The 18,754-nt window shown below is 40.3% G+C and overlaps 2 protein-coding genes across 2 annotated transcripts; both read left to right on the top strand.

Annotated features, from left to right (window-relative positions):
* Positions 1 to 5,938: 5,938 nt before the first annotated feature.
* Positions 5,939 to 8,774, top strand: amh (anti-Mullerian hormone). Its single transcript, XM_070908286.1, is given in 8 exon segments — positions 5,939 to 6,059; positions 6,256 to 6,579; positions 6,662 to 6,831; positions 6,929 to 7,040; positions 7,114 to 7,213; positions 7,300 to 7,696; positions 7,699 to 7,727; positions 8,363 to 8,774. Coding segments are annotated over 8 exon segments (1,665 nt in total).
* Positions 8,775 to 12,937: 4,163 nt separating this feature from the next.
* oaz1a (ornithine decarboxylase antizyme 1a) lies at positions 12,938 to 18,346 on the top strand. The gene is given in 6 exon segments (XM_070908701.1): positions 12,938 to 13,093; positions 15,953 to 16,019; positions 16,021 to 16,107; positions 16,357 to 16,532; positions 16,793 to 16,878; positions 17,704 to 18,346. Coding segments are annotated over 6 exon segments (666 nt in total). The 5' UTR covers positions 12,938 to 12,974; the 3' UTR covers positions 17,835 to 18,346.
* The last annotated feature ends 408 nt before the right edge of the window (positions 18,347 to 18,754 follow it).

The following is an 18,754-nucleotide window of genomic DNA, read 5'->3' as shown; positions in this document are numbered from 1 at the left end:
TGGTTTAACATTAAGGTGCTCAATATTATTATAGTGTGTCATTTATTGTGTCTTAGTCACTATTATAGCAACTCATGTTCAGCAAAATAATAATTCAATGTAACATTTAACAACAGATGGAAGCACACAGTCCACCTTTTTGAGCTGAATCTCATCATGTCGTCAGGTTCCCTCCAAAGTTTCACTTCATATGAGTGCACACACACACACACACACACACACACACACACACACACACACACACACACACACACACACACACACACACACCGACCAGTTCACTGAACTCTGCTCAGATGTCATGCAGTTTCGCCTCACTGCATGCGTACTCTCTTATCTCTGTTTTCTTCCTTCAGTGAAATTCAATATTTGTTGCAAGATGAGGAACTTTTGGTCTAACTGCACACTGGATAGTAAGATACAGTTACTCATGTAGCAGAAGATGTACAAGTCCTGGCTGTTTTGTTGACACCCCTTATACTCTGGTTGTGTTGATGACTTACAATATTTTCATATTTAAGGAAAAACAATAGAAAAATGTGGGTTTCTTACTGTTAAGTCCCTTTACTGAAGAGCAAAGTGGGACAAAAATTGTATAATTCTGTTCATCCATTTTGGCACACAAAACTAATATTTCCTTTCTTTGCTACTAACTGAACAAAAACAAAGTTCCCATTGAGTGATTAAAATCATTCTTCAGGTGTGGGTCAGTGTTTTCACTTGTAATATCAGACACTTAACATATCAGTGAAATTTTCTCTGTTTACTTCAAAAAGGAGCTTTTTGGTATTTTGTGATCAGGAATATTTAACATTCACAACGAATGAACTGAAGAATGAAGAATATGGAAGAACATCATTGTCTTGAAGTCTGAACACAACAATGTTATGATTTCAGCCTAATTTTGACAATATGGCGATTTAGCAACATGTCGAGGGGTGCCAATAATGCTGAGCAGAGCCGAGTACACTTTTCATTTTTTTAAAAACACCCCATGTAATTCATTTAATGAGATGGTGCTCTGTGTAGATACAGTCAGCCACTCTGCTGGAGACCCGGTGTTGTGCCGTGAAGCTGAATCCAGGTATAAAAGTATCACAGTAGGACCACAGAAAAATCAACTAATTTCTGTATTTATTAACATTTTCTTCTGTCAATTTGGTAAATCACACTACTATGTGGGACCGCAGCAGAAATATTCTTACAGCAGGAATTTTTAACTCTTCTTAAGCTAAACTTATTCATATTTATCTCTGCTGTCGGGAAATGCAGGTTTAAGCAAATGTTTAGGACTCGTGAACACACGTATATGGACTTCAGTTCATATAGACGCGCACACGTACACACTCATGCATGCAAATCCTCACACACTGAGAAAACAATTAACCATAACCACAGCAAACTACTGGACTCTCTTCACACCTTTTTTGTTTGCTTTTTGATTGTGTTTTTTGTTTTTGTAAACAATGTTTGTACTGTGAATGTGATTCATTCTCCGACTGTATAGTTGTGTATAATTTAGATTATTATATTTATGCTGTCAGTCTCTCCATTTGCCTTGGTATTTGTTTTTTCTTTTTTTTTCTTTTTTTGTTTTTAATCCTGAAATGTGTTGACATTGTAGAATGCAATAGTGTGTGTACTTGACTCACAGTCTGAAAACAATGGTGCTACATTTGGACTGTACCTGATCTTATTTATTCTGTAGTGAAAACATCAAAAAGAAATCGAATACTTGGTGCTGTACACAGGGACATTTTTTTAAAGCCATTTTTTGGCATTTCCTTTCTCATATTTAATATGCTATCGTCTGGTCCTTTGAATGCCTAGTGTGCGACTGTAGATAAAACTACTCTGCGACAGCTGGCTCAGAGTCTTGAGTAAACAGGTATGAGGACCTCTGTTCATGTTTCTCACGCCACAGTTTTAAACAAGTCAGCCCGATTTGCTCTCAAAAGCGAGCTGCTTATCTGTTAGTGAACAAGACACACTGTTTTTGTACATAACTTTTTGTTTTTCCTTGTATGTCTCTTCATCGTAAACAGAAAGGTATATAAAAAATGTATCTATATACAGTCTATATATATATATAAGTATATATATATATATATATATATAAAGTGAATAGGGGTGTTTTGGACATTGTGACCTTAAACTCAACCTGTTAAACAGGTGGCTTGAAGCCACGGAGAGTGAAGCGTCGCCACCACAGGATCTTAACAGATGGTGCCTAACAACATGGCAGCACGATAGCACCTGAATCCTTGTGATGTACTCACCGCAGAACTAGAAACTCGAAAGCTGTGTGTAATTTTATCGCAGACAAACAAAAGGTGCTGTGGCTTGAACACAACCAGATTCCAGCACTAGAACTGTCATCACGTTTATCAGATGTTTTCACGTCTTTGTTTCTTTCCTTTTTTTTTTTTTACCAACCCAGATTCTGCAGGAAAAATGGTGCTTCTGTTTCCAATGGCAATTCAGATTTTACAGCCGAAGTCTTTACTGGTGCATAGAAAACTACGTGTCAACCTCTTAAACGCACTGTCTTTCCGATGTCTTACTGTCAAGGTCCGGCCTTGTAATGTGAGCATTTTGTGTAAAACACTTGTGTTAGGGCGTCTGTGGGCATCACTTGGTTGGGAGTGAGAGCAGCTTCCTTTTTTTTCTCTGATAGTGGGAATACACTTAAGCTCTGTGTGTGTGTGTGTGTGTGTGTGTGTGTGTGTGTGTGTGTGTGTGTGTGTGTGTGTGTGTGTGTGTGTGTGTGTGTGTGTGTGTGTGTGTGTGTGTGTGTGTGTGTGCTTTTTCTTTGCCAGTTCATATCTAAGGGAAGAGTAGACTAATAATCAAAGCTTTATTGTAAACTCCTGTCCTGTGCACTCACTCTGTAAACACAAATGTGTTTTTCACCTGCGAGTGTTCAAGTGAAAAGAAGAAAGTCATTTTTAGAACATGATTAGAGACAATAGTACATTTGTTACCAGCACTGAGAGGTCTTTTGTAATTAACGTTGATGCTATTTTGATTTTCTTATTCTTGGTGTTTGGTACAATTGCAGTTACATGTTATGCTTTTAATTGTGTCTTCAGATTCCTGTCAGTTTTTAATACTACTAGTCAGACAGACAGCACGGTGCTCTCCTTCACTTAAAACAAGGAAATTGCAGCTATTGATAAATACTACTCTTCTCCTGTTGTGCTGCAGGGTTTTATGGTTTAATAATCTTCAACACGAGCTTGCCTGGTGGCTTTCTTATGGTCCAGTCTAACCTACGGAAGTTTCTCTAACCTGGAGGGGACGTTGTGATGTATGTGCAAGTGAGAATAGTTTGTGGGAATGGCAAAAAAAAAAAAAAAAAAAGCATTACGTTCATTACAGATTTCAACCAGTTTTGTAGCTACTTGTACAATCAGTCAAAGGGGTGAGGTGCTGTAATTCAAGTCCTTTGGTGTATGCGCATGATTTGAATTCAAGCTTCTATGCAGTTCTCCAGCAGGCTCCATCCTGGTGCATTATTGGTAATCTGTGAGATCTTTGCAGTCGAGGCTGTTTACTCTAAATCCTGCCAAAGGTCTTAACTCAGGAACTTCCCAGATTGCTTGAAATGTTGTAATGATGTAAACAATTTTCTTTTAAACTACTGCATGTCACAAACTTATTCACCATCTCGTGGCGTGATGAAGTCCCTCTCTAACCCAACTCAGGACCAGGACAACCCCTCAGTGAGCGTATTTCAAGGTAAAGTTAGCCAGCAGTCAGATCTCCTCCGATTCATTCTCACTGTCGCATACATCCAGCCTCTCCAGAGAAATCCAGCTTTATAAAGCTTTATGAGTCGGTCTGATCTCGAGAAGCTGTGAAATGGCTATGACTTTCAGCATCTTCCTCATCTCACAAATGCCTCTGTCTAGATTTGAGTCTCTAAGAAGGAGGTTCACTGTCCTTTGTTGGGATTCCTCCTGACGCTGGACACACGTGACCTACAGTAAGTGTACAGTGATCTCTGATCGGTGAAGCCAGGGCAGGTTTGAGGTGCAATAACGGCAAACCTACTTTCCAAGAGGCCCTGGGTTTTCATGATAAACTTGTTACTGTTCGGTGTTGGTGCTTTTATCCTAAGATGTTATAATGAAACAAATGGAATTAATGTTTTTTTTTTTCTGCGTTTTATGATTATTAATAAAAAAATGTTTCATATAATATTTGAATTAATTTTGTTGTGTGTGGTGGCATTTATTTCAGATTCCATTCTGTTTTCACCTCCATGGAAGACGAGTACTTCATGCTGACATTTGCACACCTTTGACCAAAATTAGTTTTATTTTGAAATGAATGAGTGAAGAATACCTGTGATGTGGAGGAAGCAAAAAGACAGCACTCTATTGTGGTCATCATAATGAGCTTTCATTTGTTCATTCAAAATAATAAAAGCTACTGTCTTTTTAAACGTAATTGAGATTAACATTTGAGAACTTGTTTTTAAATGGAGTTCCGCTGCATTTCTGCTGTTAGACAAATAACCAGAGCTCCCGGTACCATAATTCGGGGAAGTGTGTGCTTGTTTTTGTGCCAAAATGCCTGTAATGTCTCAACAACAAGCCTGTGTAGTGAAGCTTTTCACCTGGATGTCCACCATTGTTTTATCAACAGTCAAAAGACATTGACGGTTTCCTAACAGATCAACATTGTGGCCCACAGTATGTAGATGACACTATTAGATAGTGATAGGCACAGAAACATGTAGAGTTACACCAGATCATAGATGTATGTTTGCTGTTGAACACAGGACCCGATTCCCACAGTACAGACATACAGAAATAACCTCACGTTGCTGTCTGCAAGAAATGGGAAGATCTGGTACCTGCCAAGAAGTGTTCTGATGTTGATAACATGTAGCAGCCATTAGACAATAATGGACAGTTCTTGTCATTCCTCACTGAAGTTTTGAGATGTACAAGAATGAGCCTTGGTTTTATCTCTTGGGACACACAGCTGCTAAACAGCTCCGAGACCTTGACTGTCTGCAAAACAAGACTGCAGCTGTGAGAGTAGTGATGGGAGTAAAGGCTCTTTGAAAGGAATCAGATCTCATGTCTCTGTGAGCAGGATTTTGTTCACCGTTTCTCCCCCTTCTTGCATGAATGAGAGCAGATAAATTGTACACATTAGGATAACCTGCTCTGAATTGTGTTGTTTCATTCACACCAATAACAAGTAAAATTAGCAAGAATACTTGCCATGAACTATAAACTCAGCTTTTTCAACATTTTGGGAAATACCCTTATCCCCTTTCTTGCCAAGAGATGAGAGGATTGATACCACACACACATATGTGTCCATTAAATATGAAGTTGAGCTGTAGCTTGTTAGCAAAGCTTAGCTAACAAGTTGGAAACAGAAGGAAAGAGCTAGCCTGGCTCTGTCCAAAGGTAACATAATCTGTCTACCAGCACCTCTAAAGCTGACATGTTATTTCTTGTTTGTTTAACTGCACAAAATACTGAAGTGAAGATCTTTGCTATACAACTACGAGGGGTTAAAACAAACATGTCTAACCCTTCCAGCGTGGGGAATCGCTTGTTTTAGACAGTGAAAGGTTCATAAGAAAGAAGTCCACTCTATGATCTGGAAACCTCCTGTAATGTGTGTCCTCACCGCCATTAATCTGAGTCTGCAGACAGGGAGGTTCAGTGTGTGTCCAAAACAACAAATCTGCCTTCTGAAGGTGAAGAAAGCACCTTTAAGTGCAGCAAAGGTCTCAAATAGACAACAGCAGTCCAAATCATCAAGGACACATAATATTCCTATTTTGGCAGCGTGTTCCCCAGTTAGTCAGAAGGGAAGGCGGGAGGATATAAGTCCCATCCTCATGAGCTTGACCCATTCAAAACAAGCGAAGGTCCGACCACACAGGCACACAAACAGACAGTGCAGTATGTTGGTTGTGGATGTCTTCTACTGTGGCGCACTGATGCTCTGCTGGACCACGCTCTGTGTGGCCCTGCAGGTCTCACATGGACAGCAACTGATCCCGGCCCACGGCTCCACAATGACAGGTCCGATTCTGCACAATTTAAACCAACATTTGTGCATTAATACTCCTGCTATGTTGTGCCATGCCTTTACATTTTATGTTGTCACTTAGTGCGTTTTGAGCCAAAAATTGGATTGTTTGCATGCGTTTCCTGCGTCTAGCTTTAATCTGTTTTTCTGTGTGCAATGTAATTTGTTCTTTTTCCAATCCAATCAAAGGAGACCTCCACGCAACGAGCTCCACAGAGACCGGAGATAGTTTGGAAATTAAAAATGCAGAGCACACCTCCCTATCAGCAGAGACCTCATCGACCTCATCAGCTTCTCATCACGCCCCTCACAGTGCACCGTGCTTTGTGCATGGCGTATTTGCTGTGCTGCGCGAAGGTGTGGGGAACGACGGTGAACTCACAAACGGGACTTTGGCTCTGTTTGCAATCTGCACAGCATCTGATAATTCATCAGACTCAGTCTTATTAGAGCTCGCTAAGGAAACAAGCAGAAACCAGAGAAATGGATTGGAGGTTTTGCATCCAGCTGGAGGTAACAGTGCTCACTGGTTGTAATCATTTTAGTTTGAAGGTCTTTTTTTTTTTTTAGCTTACGGCATGTCTTTCTCCATCAGTGCTCTTGGCAGAGGAAGATGAGAGAGGAACACTCAGACTGACCTTTGACCCCCCACAGTCTTCTTTGCTCAAGCTGAACCCTGTGCTGCTTTTGGCGTTTGAAGGCCCCCTCACAGGAGGAAACCTAGATGTCACTTTCAGTAGTCAGTCGCTGCATCCTAACACACAGGTAAAGAAAGCCCTGGTGTGAATAACGCATGAAATTGTTCCTAAATGTGATTGTATCACTGATATTTCTGCTGTTTTCCTGTTGTTGTGTTTTCTAGTCTGTGTGCATTTCAGGAGAAACACAGTACATAATGCTGACAGGAAAAGCATCAGAGAGCGACATTCACCAGAAATGGAGGATTTCTGTTGAGACAAAATCCCCTGATATGAGTAAGACATGATATGAGTAAGACATAATTTCTTAGTTTCATGTTAGCTCTCCTCACATGTCCTCTCTTTGCAGAACAAAGCCTGAAAGACATCCTTATTGGTGGAAAATCAGGAAGTAACATCAGCATGACTCCACTTCTGCTTTTCTCTCAGGAAACAGGAACTGTTACGAGGTTGTGTTAGCTTTCATGTTCCCCGTTTATTTTACCAGACTATTGTCAGAGTGCTGCTCAGTAACATTTTTTACTTTCTTTCTCAGATATGCACACGTTTCAGGTTCCTCCCTGGCCTCTTCGCAGACCTCCTCCTTCCTCTGTGAGTTGAAGCGGTTCCTGGGTGATATCCTGCCTCAGGACCAGCCTGAGTCCCCTCCACTCCAGCTGGACTCCTTACAGTCCCTGCCTCCCCTGACACTAGGCTTAACCTCTAGCGAGACCCTGCTGGCAGGACTGATCAACTCCTCGGCCCCCACCATCTTCTCCTTCACTAGCTGGGGCTCCATGTTTCAGGTGCATCGTGGAGAGTTGGCCCTGTCTCCTGCACTGTTGGAGGAGCTCAGGCAGAGGTTGGAGCAGACTGTGATGCAGATAACGGAGGTAATAAGGGAGGAGGTGGGTCAAGGAGCCACGGAGAGGCTGGGGAGGCTCAAAGAACTCAGTGCGTTTCCAAAGAAGGAACCGGCAGCAGGTGATGTGTACAAGAAAACAGTCTCCTAAAGCAGTTGTTCCAACCTTTTCTGTTAAGTACACCCCCAGTGCCCTCTCAGGGGAACCCATGACATCTACCCCCATCATGTTCCAATAGTGGATTTTATTTAACTATTAACGATATAATATATTTATACAAGTTTGCATTCATACACTTCTTCACTGCACATACTACATACACTTGGAGTGGCAGAAGGCGCTAGTTCCATTACTCATTTCAACCATTTATTCATAACTTTAAGATAACTATTTAAACATTTTATCCATTAGCTACTTTTAGCTATTTCAGTTGTTTACCCATTAGCTAACTGTTTATGCATTACTTTTAGAACATTTGGTATGTAGGTGTTACAGCTGACTCAATATGTGGGTATATATTTAAAATCAAATCATAATTTTTATTTCATCACATTGGTTGAGTTACTTCACAATCTTTCCACGCACACCCTGGGAACACTGCAGACCCCCCCCCCCCCCCCCCCCGTTTGGGAATCACACTGTAGACTTGTATTAGCATTATTCTTTAGCCCACCTGACATGATTTTAGATTTTTGGATATCAAGTAGCCTGTATTACCACTTTTTAACTGATGCTTCTGTTTCCTCTTCTGCATAGAGTAGGAGACAGCCAGTACCGTGCATTTATTCTGCTGAAGGCCCTGCAGACGGTGGCCCGAGTGTATGAGGTGCAGATAGGACTGCGGGCTACCAGAGCTGGCCCCAACAACCCACCGAGGGGCAACGTATGCGGGCTGAAGAGTCTCACCGTGTCCCTTGAAAGGCGTCTTGTGGGTCCAAACACTGCCAACATCAACAACTGCCATGGCTCTTGTGCTTTCCCCCTGGTCAATGCCAACAACCATGCCGTCCTGCTCAACTCCCACATCGAGAGTGAGAATGCGGATGAGCGGGCGCTGTGCTGTGTCCCTGTGGCCTACGAAGCCCTGGAGGTGGTGGACTTCAACCAACATGGGACTTACCTCTCCATTAAACCAGATGTGGTGGCCAAGGAGTGCGGATGCCGCTAAAGCTGTTTTCCTCTTGGAGTGCACTTCTGACACAAAAGATATTTTTACGTTTGGTTTGACAGTCACTGACCATAAGTGTCACTTTATGTGTTACTTAAATGTCATTTATTTATTCAGACAGTATTAATACACTGAGAGTAAATGCACATTAATTCACAGAAGTCTCTTTAGGCTATATATTTTCACATGTATAGACAATGTATTATTTGCAGTAGATGCACACAGCACAAGTCAAATATGTGTATTATCATCTTCCTCAGTTTGTAAATACTTTATTTTTATTATCGAAGAAGTTGAATAGAAATCCATTGTTGTCGGGGCAAACCTCTTATCATCCTTTGATAAACTTTTTGTGCTTTAATTAAAATTCCAATTATCATTGAAAATATTATTGTAAAACTACCAAATTGTTGATGACTCAATGACTGCAGCTGGTGTTAATATAATATTAAGTTACAATGTGGTGGTAAGTGACATTTCTAAATTACTGATACTAAAAGGTAGATTTGATTGAGTGATATAAAATATGTATTAACATTCTGTATCTTTATATTATTAAATGCAAAGTATATTGAAGACTGTTTGTGTTCTTAAATTCAGAAACCTGTTGATGGCATATCCATGTTTTCACCCTTCGCTTTTCTTTAAACAGCTGTACACAAATCATGCTTTAGGTTTGGGTTTCAGGATTGCTTTGCTGCCAATCGGCTTTTTTCTTCTTCTTATCGCTCCAAGTTCTTCGGATCCCCACCACCACATGAAACTGTCCCATATGGAAATCTGGAGGCAGACAGCAGGGAAACAACACAGTCTGGTTCAGAAATACACATATTATACAACCACATAAACATAGAAAAGATGAAAATATCTATAAACTCTATACATTCACTTGCTTACTAGACAGTCACTTCAAGGATAAGACTTTTGTGATTTTCAGAATAGCTTTGTTGTACTTAAAGGGAAATCCACACTTAAATAGAGTGACAATTCTATATTATTATTATTATATAGTTTAGTTTTCATTTGTTCAAGTCTGAAATTTAACTGAACAGCAGAGAGACTGGTGAGGATTATGGTGGTGGTGAGGAACTTTAAGACTTTATAGAAAATTGAGGAATCATAATAAACCGTGACATTGTAAAATATGACATACTGTAGTATGATGCAATGAAGTCATACTTGCAATGCATTATGACTGTTCTTTTGACACATTACAGAGCATTTAGGAGGCTTAATCAGAGGCACTGCTAGAGATTTTGTATGGCTAATGCATTGCACTAATTAGAACAGCAATAGTCATAACCAAATCTACATTTGTCAAGCTCATGAAGGTTGGTGGATTATTTGAAGAGTTTCTCCAAAAAATGAGCTTGACGAGAAAAAGGTTTGGCAACACAACATTAGCCTCGGGCATACTAGTTCAGATGCAGGGCTGATCCCGTTCACATCCTGCAAATAAAATAATCTCACCATTCAGGATATGGTATCTTGTTTAACGCGTACAGAGACGTAAACAAAGGCCTCTGTTGATTTGTATCTCAGAATAAGTGTGAAAAACAATATAACTCCACAAAAACTTAACCCTTGAAATGAGGCCTAGGCCACCTGCATGCGTTAGAGATAGACAGTACCTGAGTTATTGAACCATCCTGCAGACTTCCAATGAAAGACCTTATACCTGTCTCCTCAACAAAAGAATCCATAGCATCTAGAAAACAAAATAATAGAAAAGACACTGAAGGCCTGTTGACTTAAACAGAGGAGAAAGAGTTTAGGGTTTGGAGTTTGAAGATAATACAATAATACACTGAAGTAGAAAGTACTGTTAAAAGGATGCACGTTGTATATAAACAAACCCAATAAAACTTGCTGTCAACATTAGATGTGCATCTTATTTGTCATTCTTAGTCAAGGAATTTACTTTCAGGTGTGTTTCCTTTCTGTACGTAAGGCGACATGATTACAGTACTCACCATGCAGTTCACTGACCCCTGAGCTCACGAGCAGTACGACCAGTGCCAGCACCAAGCAGCGGTTCATAGTGACTCCCTTCCATGGATTTGGAACATCACTCAAATTTTCGATGGACAGAATCCGGTCATAAGACACTATGAAGAGACACAAACGAGTCAGATGCATGTACTAGTTGCCATAGAGTTCACATGGCTGCTTGTTTAGGGCGGACATATTTCTTACTTATGATGTTTTCAAATGTTCCAACTCTGGCTCCTGAAGTCCAGTAACTTGAGGTTTCAAGTTTAAAGTTGGATCCAAAATAAAAAATTCAGCTTTTATTATGCATAAAAACAACTGGAAAACTTTTTGCAAAGTATATGTGCCTGTACTGCCACGGCTTTCACACTGGACTGTATGTCACAGACTATCATAAGACAGTTTAAAATAGGCACCTGCAGCTAGTTCAAAAAGACAAATATGATTTAAAGAAGCTGAGTTTAGTTTTATATGAACCTCTGAACAGAAACAAAAAGAAACTTACCCAATTTGACCCTTCAGTGTTTTCTCACCATTGAAGTGAAGGGTAATGTGGTTGTGTTGATTTCTGTCGTGCAGGCACCAGAGACAGTGTTATACACACCCTGCACCACGCTCCTCTGCTCCTTGATTGACAGGCACAGATGGAAGTCGTTGAAAAAAGGAAAATGACTTGTAGTGTGTACTAATACTGTTGATACTTACCAGCAGTTAAGCTATAGGTGGACAAGTGTCCACTTATTTAGCCTATATTCGTTGGGATAAAATAATGAAACACGACTCATTTTCCATTAATCTTGGCTTGTTGGAGAAGAATAAAATAGAGCTACAACTAATAGAGCTGTACAGTTTTGTGCAGGAATGTGCAAAATATTTACCAGGGAAAGTGCAAAAGTTCACAGTATGAAGTTTAAAGAATATTGCAACATAGTAATCCCGAAGATGTGCCTTAATGTAACGCAGTGAGTCAGGTGTGTAGACTTTACGTTAATATAACGTGTAGTGTGTGGGGGGTTGAGACTCAGTATCAGTAGGCCTTGTTGGAGTCTTGTTGATGAGGCAAGCTGCGGATGGGATGAAACTGTTCTTGTGGCATGAGGTTTTGAGGGGAGTGACTGAAACAGTTTGTGTCTGGGGTGGGAGGGGTCAGCCACAATCTTTCCTGCAGGCCTCAGGGTCCTGGAGGTGTACAGGTCCTGATGTTCAGCTCCCACTTGAGGTCCTGTGTGACGATAGTGCCCAGGAAGCGGAAGGTGTGTCGACTGGGGAGTCACACAGTGGTTATATTCTAATTCTAGGATAAAACCAACATACATACATCAATTTCATACAATTACACAAAACAAGAATGGGTATGAGGTCGAACAGGACCACAATTTAAGACATCTACACAGACCACTGAACAAATGGTGTGGAGCACGAGGACCACAAGCCACCCCTAATAGTGGCAACCAGTGGACTGCATATAGGCTATAGTGCAGGCAGAGAGAGAGAGGCTATAGCCTATCTAGATATAAACATACATTTCTATCCATCGATCTATCTCATAAACTTCAAAATACAGTACAACAATAACAAGACAATCTAGGCCTAATCGACAACAGACAAAATATTATGATTTGTGGTGTTCATTTGATGACGGACCACTGAGCACTTATCTATTTGAGAGCTAGTGTTTAATTAATTAATCTAATTAATTAATTAAGTTTACAAATTCATATATATTTAGTTTAAGATTAAAAAATACCTTATAAAATACAATGTACTTTTTAAAGATTAAACTACCTAACAGTATGTAAAGTAGTTCAAATTAGCGCCCCCTCCACTGGCTACAACAGTAAAATGCTGTTTAAAAATTAATTCCTCAGTAATAATAAAATATATACCAGTACTCACAGTACTTACTGAGTACGTACTAAATTACCTACTTTTACACTCTCAATATAGGACTTTACTTGTTGTAACCCTACATTAAGGTAAAGTAGCCAAACATTAAATCATTATCATTAAATTACATGTTCAGGGTCCAATAGCTTTACATTTGAAGTGGTTCAGTAAAGGCGCTCATTAACTGCGTCATATTTTCACAGTAACACGTCATGGTGGACAGGACACTCCCCTGACAAATACTGCAGCCTGGCAGCTCTCAGCCCAACATTAGGCGAAGGGGAGAGGAAAGAGCGAGCAGCTGGTGTGGACGCTGGCCGGATGGTTAAATCTAACCTACAGACGATTTTGAATAGTCATTGTTTTGTTAGAGAAAAAGAGAGAAACTTATCCGAGATGCCTGTTATTGAGCAATCCAGTAATAAACCTGAAAGTGAAAGGTATGTTGTTGTAGTCGTTGTGAATTGTCATAACGTTAAGCTAACTTAGCAAGCTAAGCTAAGTTTAAAAACTGCGGCCTAGCCAAGAGATACGGTATATTTCCAGGAGTGGCTAGCACGATTCCCCATGTTTCTTGTTTACATAACAGCTTTATTTCAGTTGACGTTTCCAAAATACATCAATCAATCGCGTCAGTCGCATTTGGTTTGATACATATTCGTTTAACGTCTTTAAACTATTAAATCACCCTGGATTACAGAGTTGCATCCCGATTGTATGACATTTAATTAACATTGGTAATCCGCAAATTGACAAAAACACGGTGTACGCTGCTGTTGATATCCATGCACTAGCTAAGCTAACCCATAAGCTAATATGTGAAACGCCACAGAAATGCGTGAAAGCTAATGTTGGCTAAATGCTGAGGCGCTAGTTAGCTAAAGTTAGCAGTATCGAATGAACAATTGGTGGCCCTTTATCGAGCTTCTTAAATGTTACAAACAACTGTGATTTTTCTCCGATTATTTAAAGCATATTTGCTTAACGGTCATATGAATGTCAGCGTAGGGAAATTGCTAGCTGAGCTAGTTTGCGGCTAGCGCTAAGGTTTCGCTAACGTTACATCACGGATGTTTTCATGTTTTCGGCGTTGCAGTGAAAATAATCGGTGGCAATAACAACACTATTTTGATTGTATTTGTGAATTTTACCGCGCTCTTGTTAGAAGACACGGGGTACAACAAATATTTATATAACGTTATGTACAGTTAGCTTGTTGCTAACCGTCGCAGTGGTGGTTGAATTGGTCATTTGTGGCTTCATGGCTTGTTTTTTTCCATTTTGCCCTCGGGCTCAGGTGCTAGCTGGCGTTGACACCCCGTAACTTGCCGAAAAGGATTAGATGAACCAATCTGGTTTACAACGGGGAAATGAGTCGAGATAGTTAATCAACATTTTAAGTAACGTTTGCTATGTGCTTCAATGTGATTTAAGTATTATATTAACCATTGTGGGGGGCATTTGCCAGCCAATAGTCTCAGGAGACGGCTTGTTTGCTGGTTCACTTTAAATTGTATGGAAATGAGAACACATGAGGGTTTGATGCCCGGAAATATGGGTTATAATTTTAAACAATCTGTGAACGATTAGCTCAGGGATGTGTGTACCAAAGTCGTGTCCTGACAAGATTTCGGTCGAGGCTGTTTGCCTAGCTCTACAGTGTTGTGAAGGACTCATAGGAAATTTCCACTGCACTGCGAAGGGGGTGGTATGGGGAATGTCGGGTCCAGTGATGACATGTTGTACACAGAAGCTAGTCCTTGCTCGATAGATATATAATTATTTTCATACTTTTATATTTAACCTGGTGATTTTTGCCATCTATGGTAACAGCAGTGTAGATGCTGTTATGCAACACTCCAGTGACAGATTGTTGAAGATGGTGTAAAATATGTTGAATTACATAAAGTTGTTTTCTCTCTTCAAGCTGTAGCTTTTTTAGACACCAGCAGGTGTCCTTTGAAACGGATTCACTCACAGCTACTGATCCTGTGGTCTACTTTGAGATAAGGCTTGTATAACAGCACGTTGGTCATCTGAAGCACCAACACTTTCCGCTAATGATACTTGCATTTAGACAATCTCCTAGAGATGATTGTACATGGTATTCATACATGGCAGAGGTGCTCTTGCGCAAGTAGAAGCATCGCTCATGTGACCAGAGCAGCTGTCTTTGCCAAGACAAAACTGGGGCGTGAATGTGCGTTGCTGCATGCTGTGGGCATGGGGATTTCAAAGAATGCTGTTAATTGGCTGTTTTACATAATCTCATAATTGGATTTAGGGAGGACTTGTGCACGTTTGCAATCTCAATGTCTTGCAAGATCAGGCAATTGGCTGTATATTGAATATTGACTCAGACCTAGTTATGGGAGTGACAATGGTTCTCATTTGGTTTTCACACATCTGCTCCACATATAGCACAGCAGTGGCATTTGCGTAAGAGAGCATCTGTGCGTGTCTGAGAGCGCTTGCGTCGATGTGGCAGCACTAATGGGTTGTGTCCCCGATAGGAGCTCTGAGAATAGGATCGCTCTCAAAACTGTAAATGTATGCAGCCGCACACACAGACCTCTGCGCAGGCAAGCTAAGCTTATTCTATAGAGCACTTTGACTGGCCTCTGAATTAAAATGGCTGATCTCACTCGCCAAACAGGTGTTTGTCCCTGTCTGTTGTGACCTGGAGCAACGCGGTGCAGGACTAAAGTAGGCTAATGGTTATACAAACAGAGCCTGTTCCACTGGCAGCCTTCCTCTAAGTATCATGTGACAAGCTTAAAGTTGCCCCACAGAAACCATAGTATACAAATCGGTTTTAGGAAGTTATACGCCCCCCCCCGCTCCTATATGAACAACATGGGGACAGTGAGGAGGATCATGACATGTCTTTGTGAGATGAAAACAAAATTTCTCTGGAGGGGTTGCAGTAAATGTTTAACTGACATTTAACAAACTAAATTGTGATGTTGTTATATGAGTCATCATTGATGTGGTAGTGTAGCAAACCGCTCGTGCCTGTTAATTTAATGTGCTCAGGTCAGATTTTTATCGGTCAACGCATCACACAAACGTCTGTGCCTAAGACGAGGGCAGTAACTGATTAAATTGACCCCCCCCCATCTTGTATTTTGTCACTCACTCAACTTTAGCAACTGTTTGACTTATTTCAGAGATGAATCACTCAGCAGTGTAATGTGTGCTAAGCCTGCTGTTTATCTTGAGAGTTTGGTAGAAGAATCCTCAGTGAATGCTCCACTTATAATGGCTCCATCTGTGTGTGCGTTTGTTTCGCCCTCCAGTATCTCCAACCCCAGGAGGTGCTCCCGCTGTTGCAGTAACCCGTGTCCGGGGCCTCTGTGGTGCTCCTGATGCCCCTCTCCCACCCCTGAAGATCCCAGGTGGGCGAGGGAATGACCAGCGGGATCGCAATCTTTCAGCTAAGCTATTCTATTCTGTAAGTTGAACCACTTATTTTTCTTTCTTTTCTTCTTTTTTTTTAACATCAATTTGACTTCAGTCACATGATCTGGATCAAAATTAAGTAACAGTTGCCTTGGGCAGCTCTAAATTGTTTTTGTAATTGTCGTCATAATTTCAATAGTCAGTTAATTTAAGTAGTCACAGATGGTTTTTCAAACTTCATTTTTGATGTCATCTGAACTTTTATGTATTATTTCCCTGTTTTTTCCTCTCTGTCATGTAGAATACTCAGTTGCTGGTTCTTGAGGAGCCTCCCCCTGCCAACGGCAGAGTGCGCTTCTTGCTCTTTGAGCCCCGTCGCTCTGAAGGCAAACACTGCGTCTGGAGGGCGGCACTGAAAGGGGGGAACCTTTATGTTGAAATCCCTCCTGGAGCTTTGCCTGAGGGCAGCAAAGACAGGTCAGTTGGAATCTTTCTCAGTGATTAAAAGAAAAGAATCTGTAGTTTGATTATTTTTGTGATTTGAAATGGGGGAAAAAATGTGGATTCATTGCAAATAAAATCAATTAATCAATTCCAAGATTTTGTCAAGTTAAGTAAAAACAGACCTGTGATTCATAGTAATGTACTTAGACCATCATGAATAATTTTCTTTTGAAATTCATTAACATCCCTCCTATAAAACATTAACACTTTTTGTTTGCTTTGTTTCTTTACAGTTTTGCCCTTCTGCTGGAATTTGCAGAAGAGCAGCTGCAGGTTGATCATGTGTTCATCTGTTTTCACAAGAGTCGTGACGATAGAGGTGAGACTTGTCTGGGTTTCTTAACCCGTTAATGCTACAACATTTTTTAAAAATCACCTTTTTTTTTTAGATTTTCAAATAAATGTAGGATAAATAGTACGAGTAATAAAGTGTAATTTTGTATCACCTGTTTTCTAATACAGGTTTAGAAAATATGTTTCCTGAGAATTAGTGTTCATTTCAGGGGCTAAACCTATATTTGGCAGCTAGTGTGGGGCAGATGACACAGGTACTGCTTTAGGTACACTTGCCTACAGATGTTTGACCGAAAATGTACATTGGACAATCAAAGAGAGGTAACATGATGGTACAAACTGAGGGTATAAAGTAAGATTAGGGACACAAGAAACTGCGTTGAATGATGGAAAACAGAATTGAACTTCAAGGTCAAATACACCTGAAACTCACAATTAGAATCGGTTTTCGACAGTTTCACTAGTTGTATGTATGTATGTTCCCCTAGCATGGCAAGTCAGAGGTAACTATTAGATGAATGACTGACAATACACTCATTCAAGTCAGTTGAAAAAATGTTTAAGGTCAAAAAATGTGACCTTAAATGTGGCAGATGAACTTCATCTTCAGACAGGAGGTACCTGTGATGGTCCATTTTCATTTTTATTTATTTAGATCCCAATTAGCTGCTGTAACGCCAACAGGGGCTGGTCTTCTCGGGGTCCATATAAATGTATTTACAATACTTCAATAAATGAATACATTTTGGGCGATTTTGGGATATATTGACAGCTCTGACTGGGAAGGTGTAGTTTCAGTGTCAATGTCAGATATCAAGTCTTCATCTGTGTACATCCTGTCTCTCCTCAGCATCCCTGCTGCGTACATTCAGTTTCCTGGGTTTTGAGATTGTGAGACCGGGTCATCCCCTCGTCCCCACCCGCCCTGACGCTTTCTTCATGGCTTACAGCATCGAGCGAGACTCCTCTGATGATGATTAAATGACGCTGAGCAGTTACAAATGTTTGTTGTTCTTATTTCAATCCATACCCACACATCTCTATCATTTTTTGGAAATGAATATATTATCCAAGTTAAGTATGGTTGAGGTTTCCTGTCAGAGGTTCCTTTTTGTTTTTACCTACCATGTGCTGTGTTTTGATGATATTTGCACTAGGGTAAGATGTTAATATACCAGGAATGTAAAGCAAGTGCCCACATAATATCCGGGCAATGTGTCCTCGCCACTGTATTACTTTCCATGATGTGTAGTGCTGACTTCCTATTCACCCTCCCTGAACACCCTGAAGATCATCTCCACAGTGTAATATTTATGATAAATTTAAATTCATCTTCCTACTCATGTAAGTAGATATGTTTTAATGGTGATTATCATTTGATTCTCCTGTTTATATTGATTTTTTTAATGTGTGCATGATTTTCATTTGTTGCATTGATTCACTTGATAGAAATCTGCATGTTGTAACTGTACTAAATAAAAGTGCTCACCTTACAGAGTGGCGTCTGTGGTCTTTGACAGATGTGCAGCCTGATGTTTAATTGAAGAAGTGTTCATACCTGTTACAAATAACCGCACTGAAGACGGGGCAAGTAGCCTGCTGTCACATAGCCTCCCTCTGGATTCATGATGTTGCACTCATTTGTGCAAAAAAGTAGTCGTGTGAAGAATAAAAAAGCTGGCTGTATTGTACAGCTCTGCACACCCATTCATCTGCTGTGTAATATGGGCATAATTGTTTATGTAGAAGTGAGAGAAATCGCTCACTATTGTAGTCATCAATAATTGTGCTATGAAGTCAGCGAAGACAAGACAACTAGCACAATCATTTAAATGGTACGTGTGTTAAAGCCCCTGAAACTTAGTTTAAAAGTAATAATTGTCATATTATCTACTATTATT

Source organism: Enoplosus armatus, chromosome 7 (assembly GCF_043641665.1).
Source record: "Enoplosus armatus isolate fEnoArm2 chromosome 7, fEnoArm2.hap1, whole genome shotgun sequence".
Classification (NCBI taxonomy): domain Eukaryota; kingdom Metazoa; phylum Chordata; class Actinopteri; order Centrarchiformes; family Enoplosidae; genus Enoplosus; species Enoplosus armatus.
Note: the sequence above shows the minus strand (reverse complement) of the source record. Positions and strands in the feature narration are given on the sequence as shown.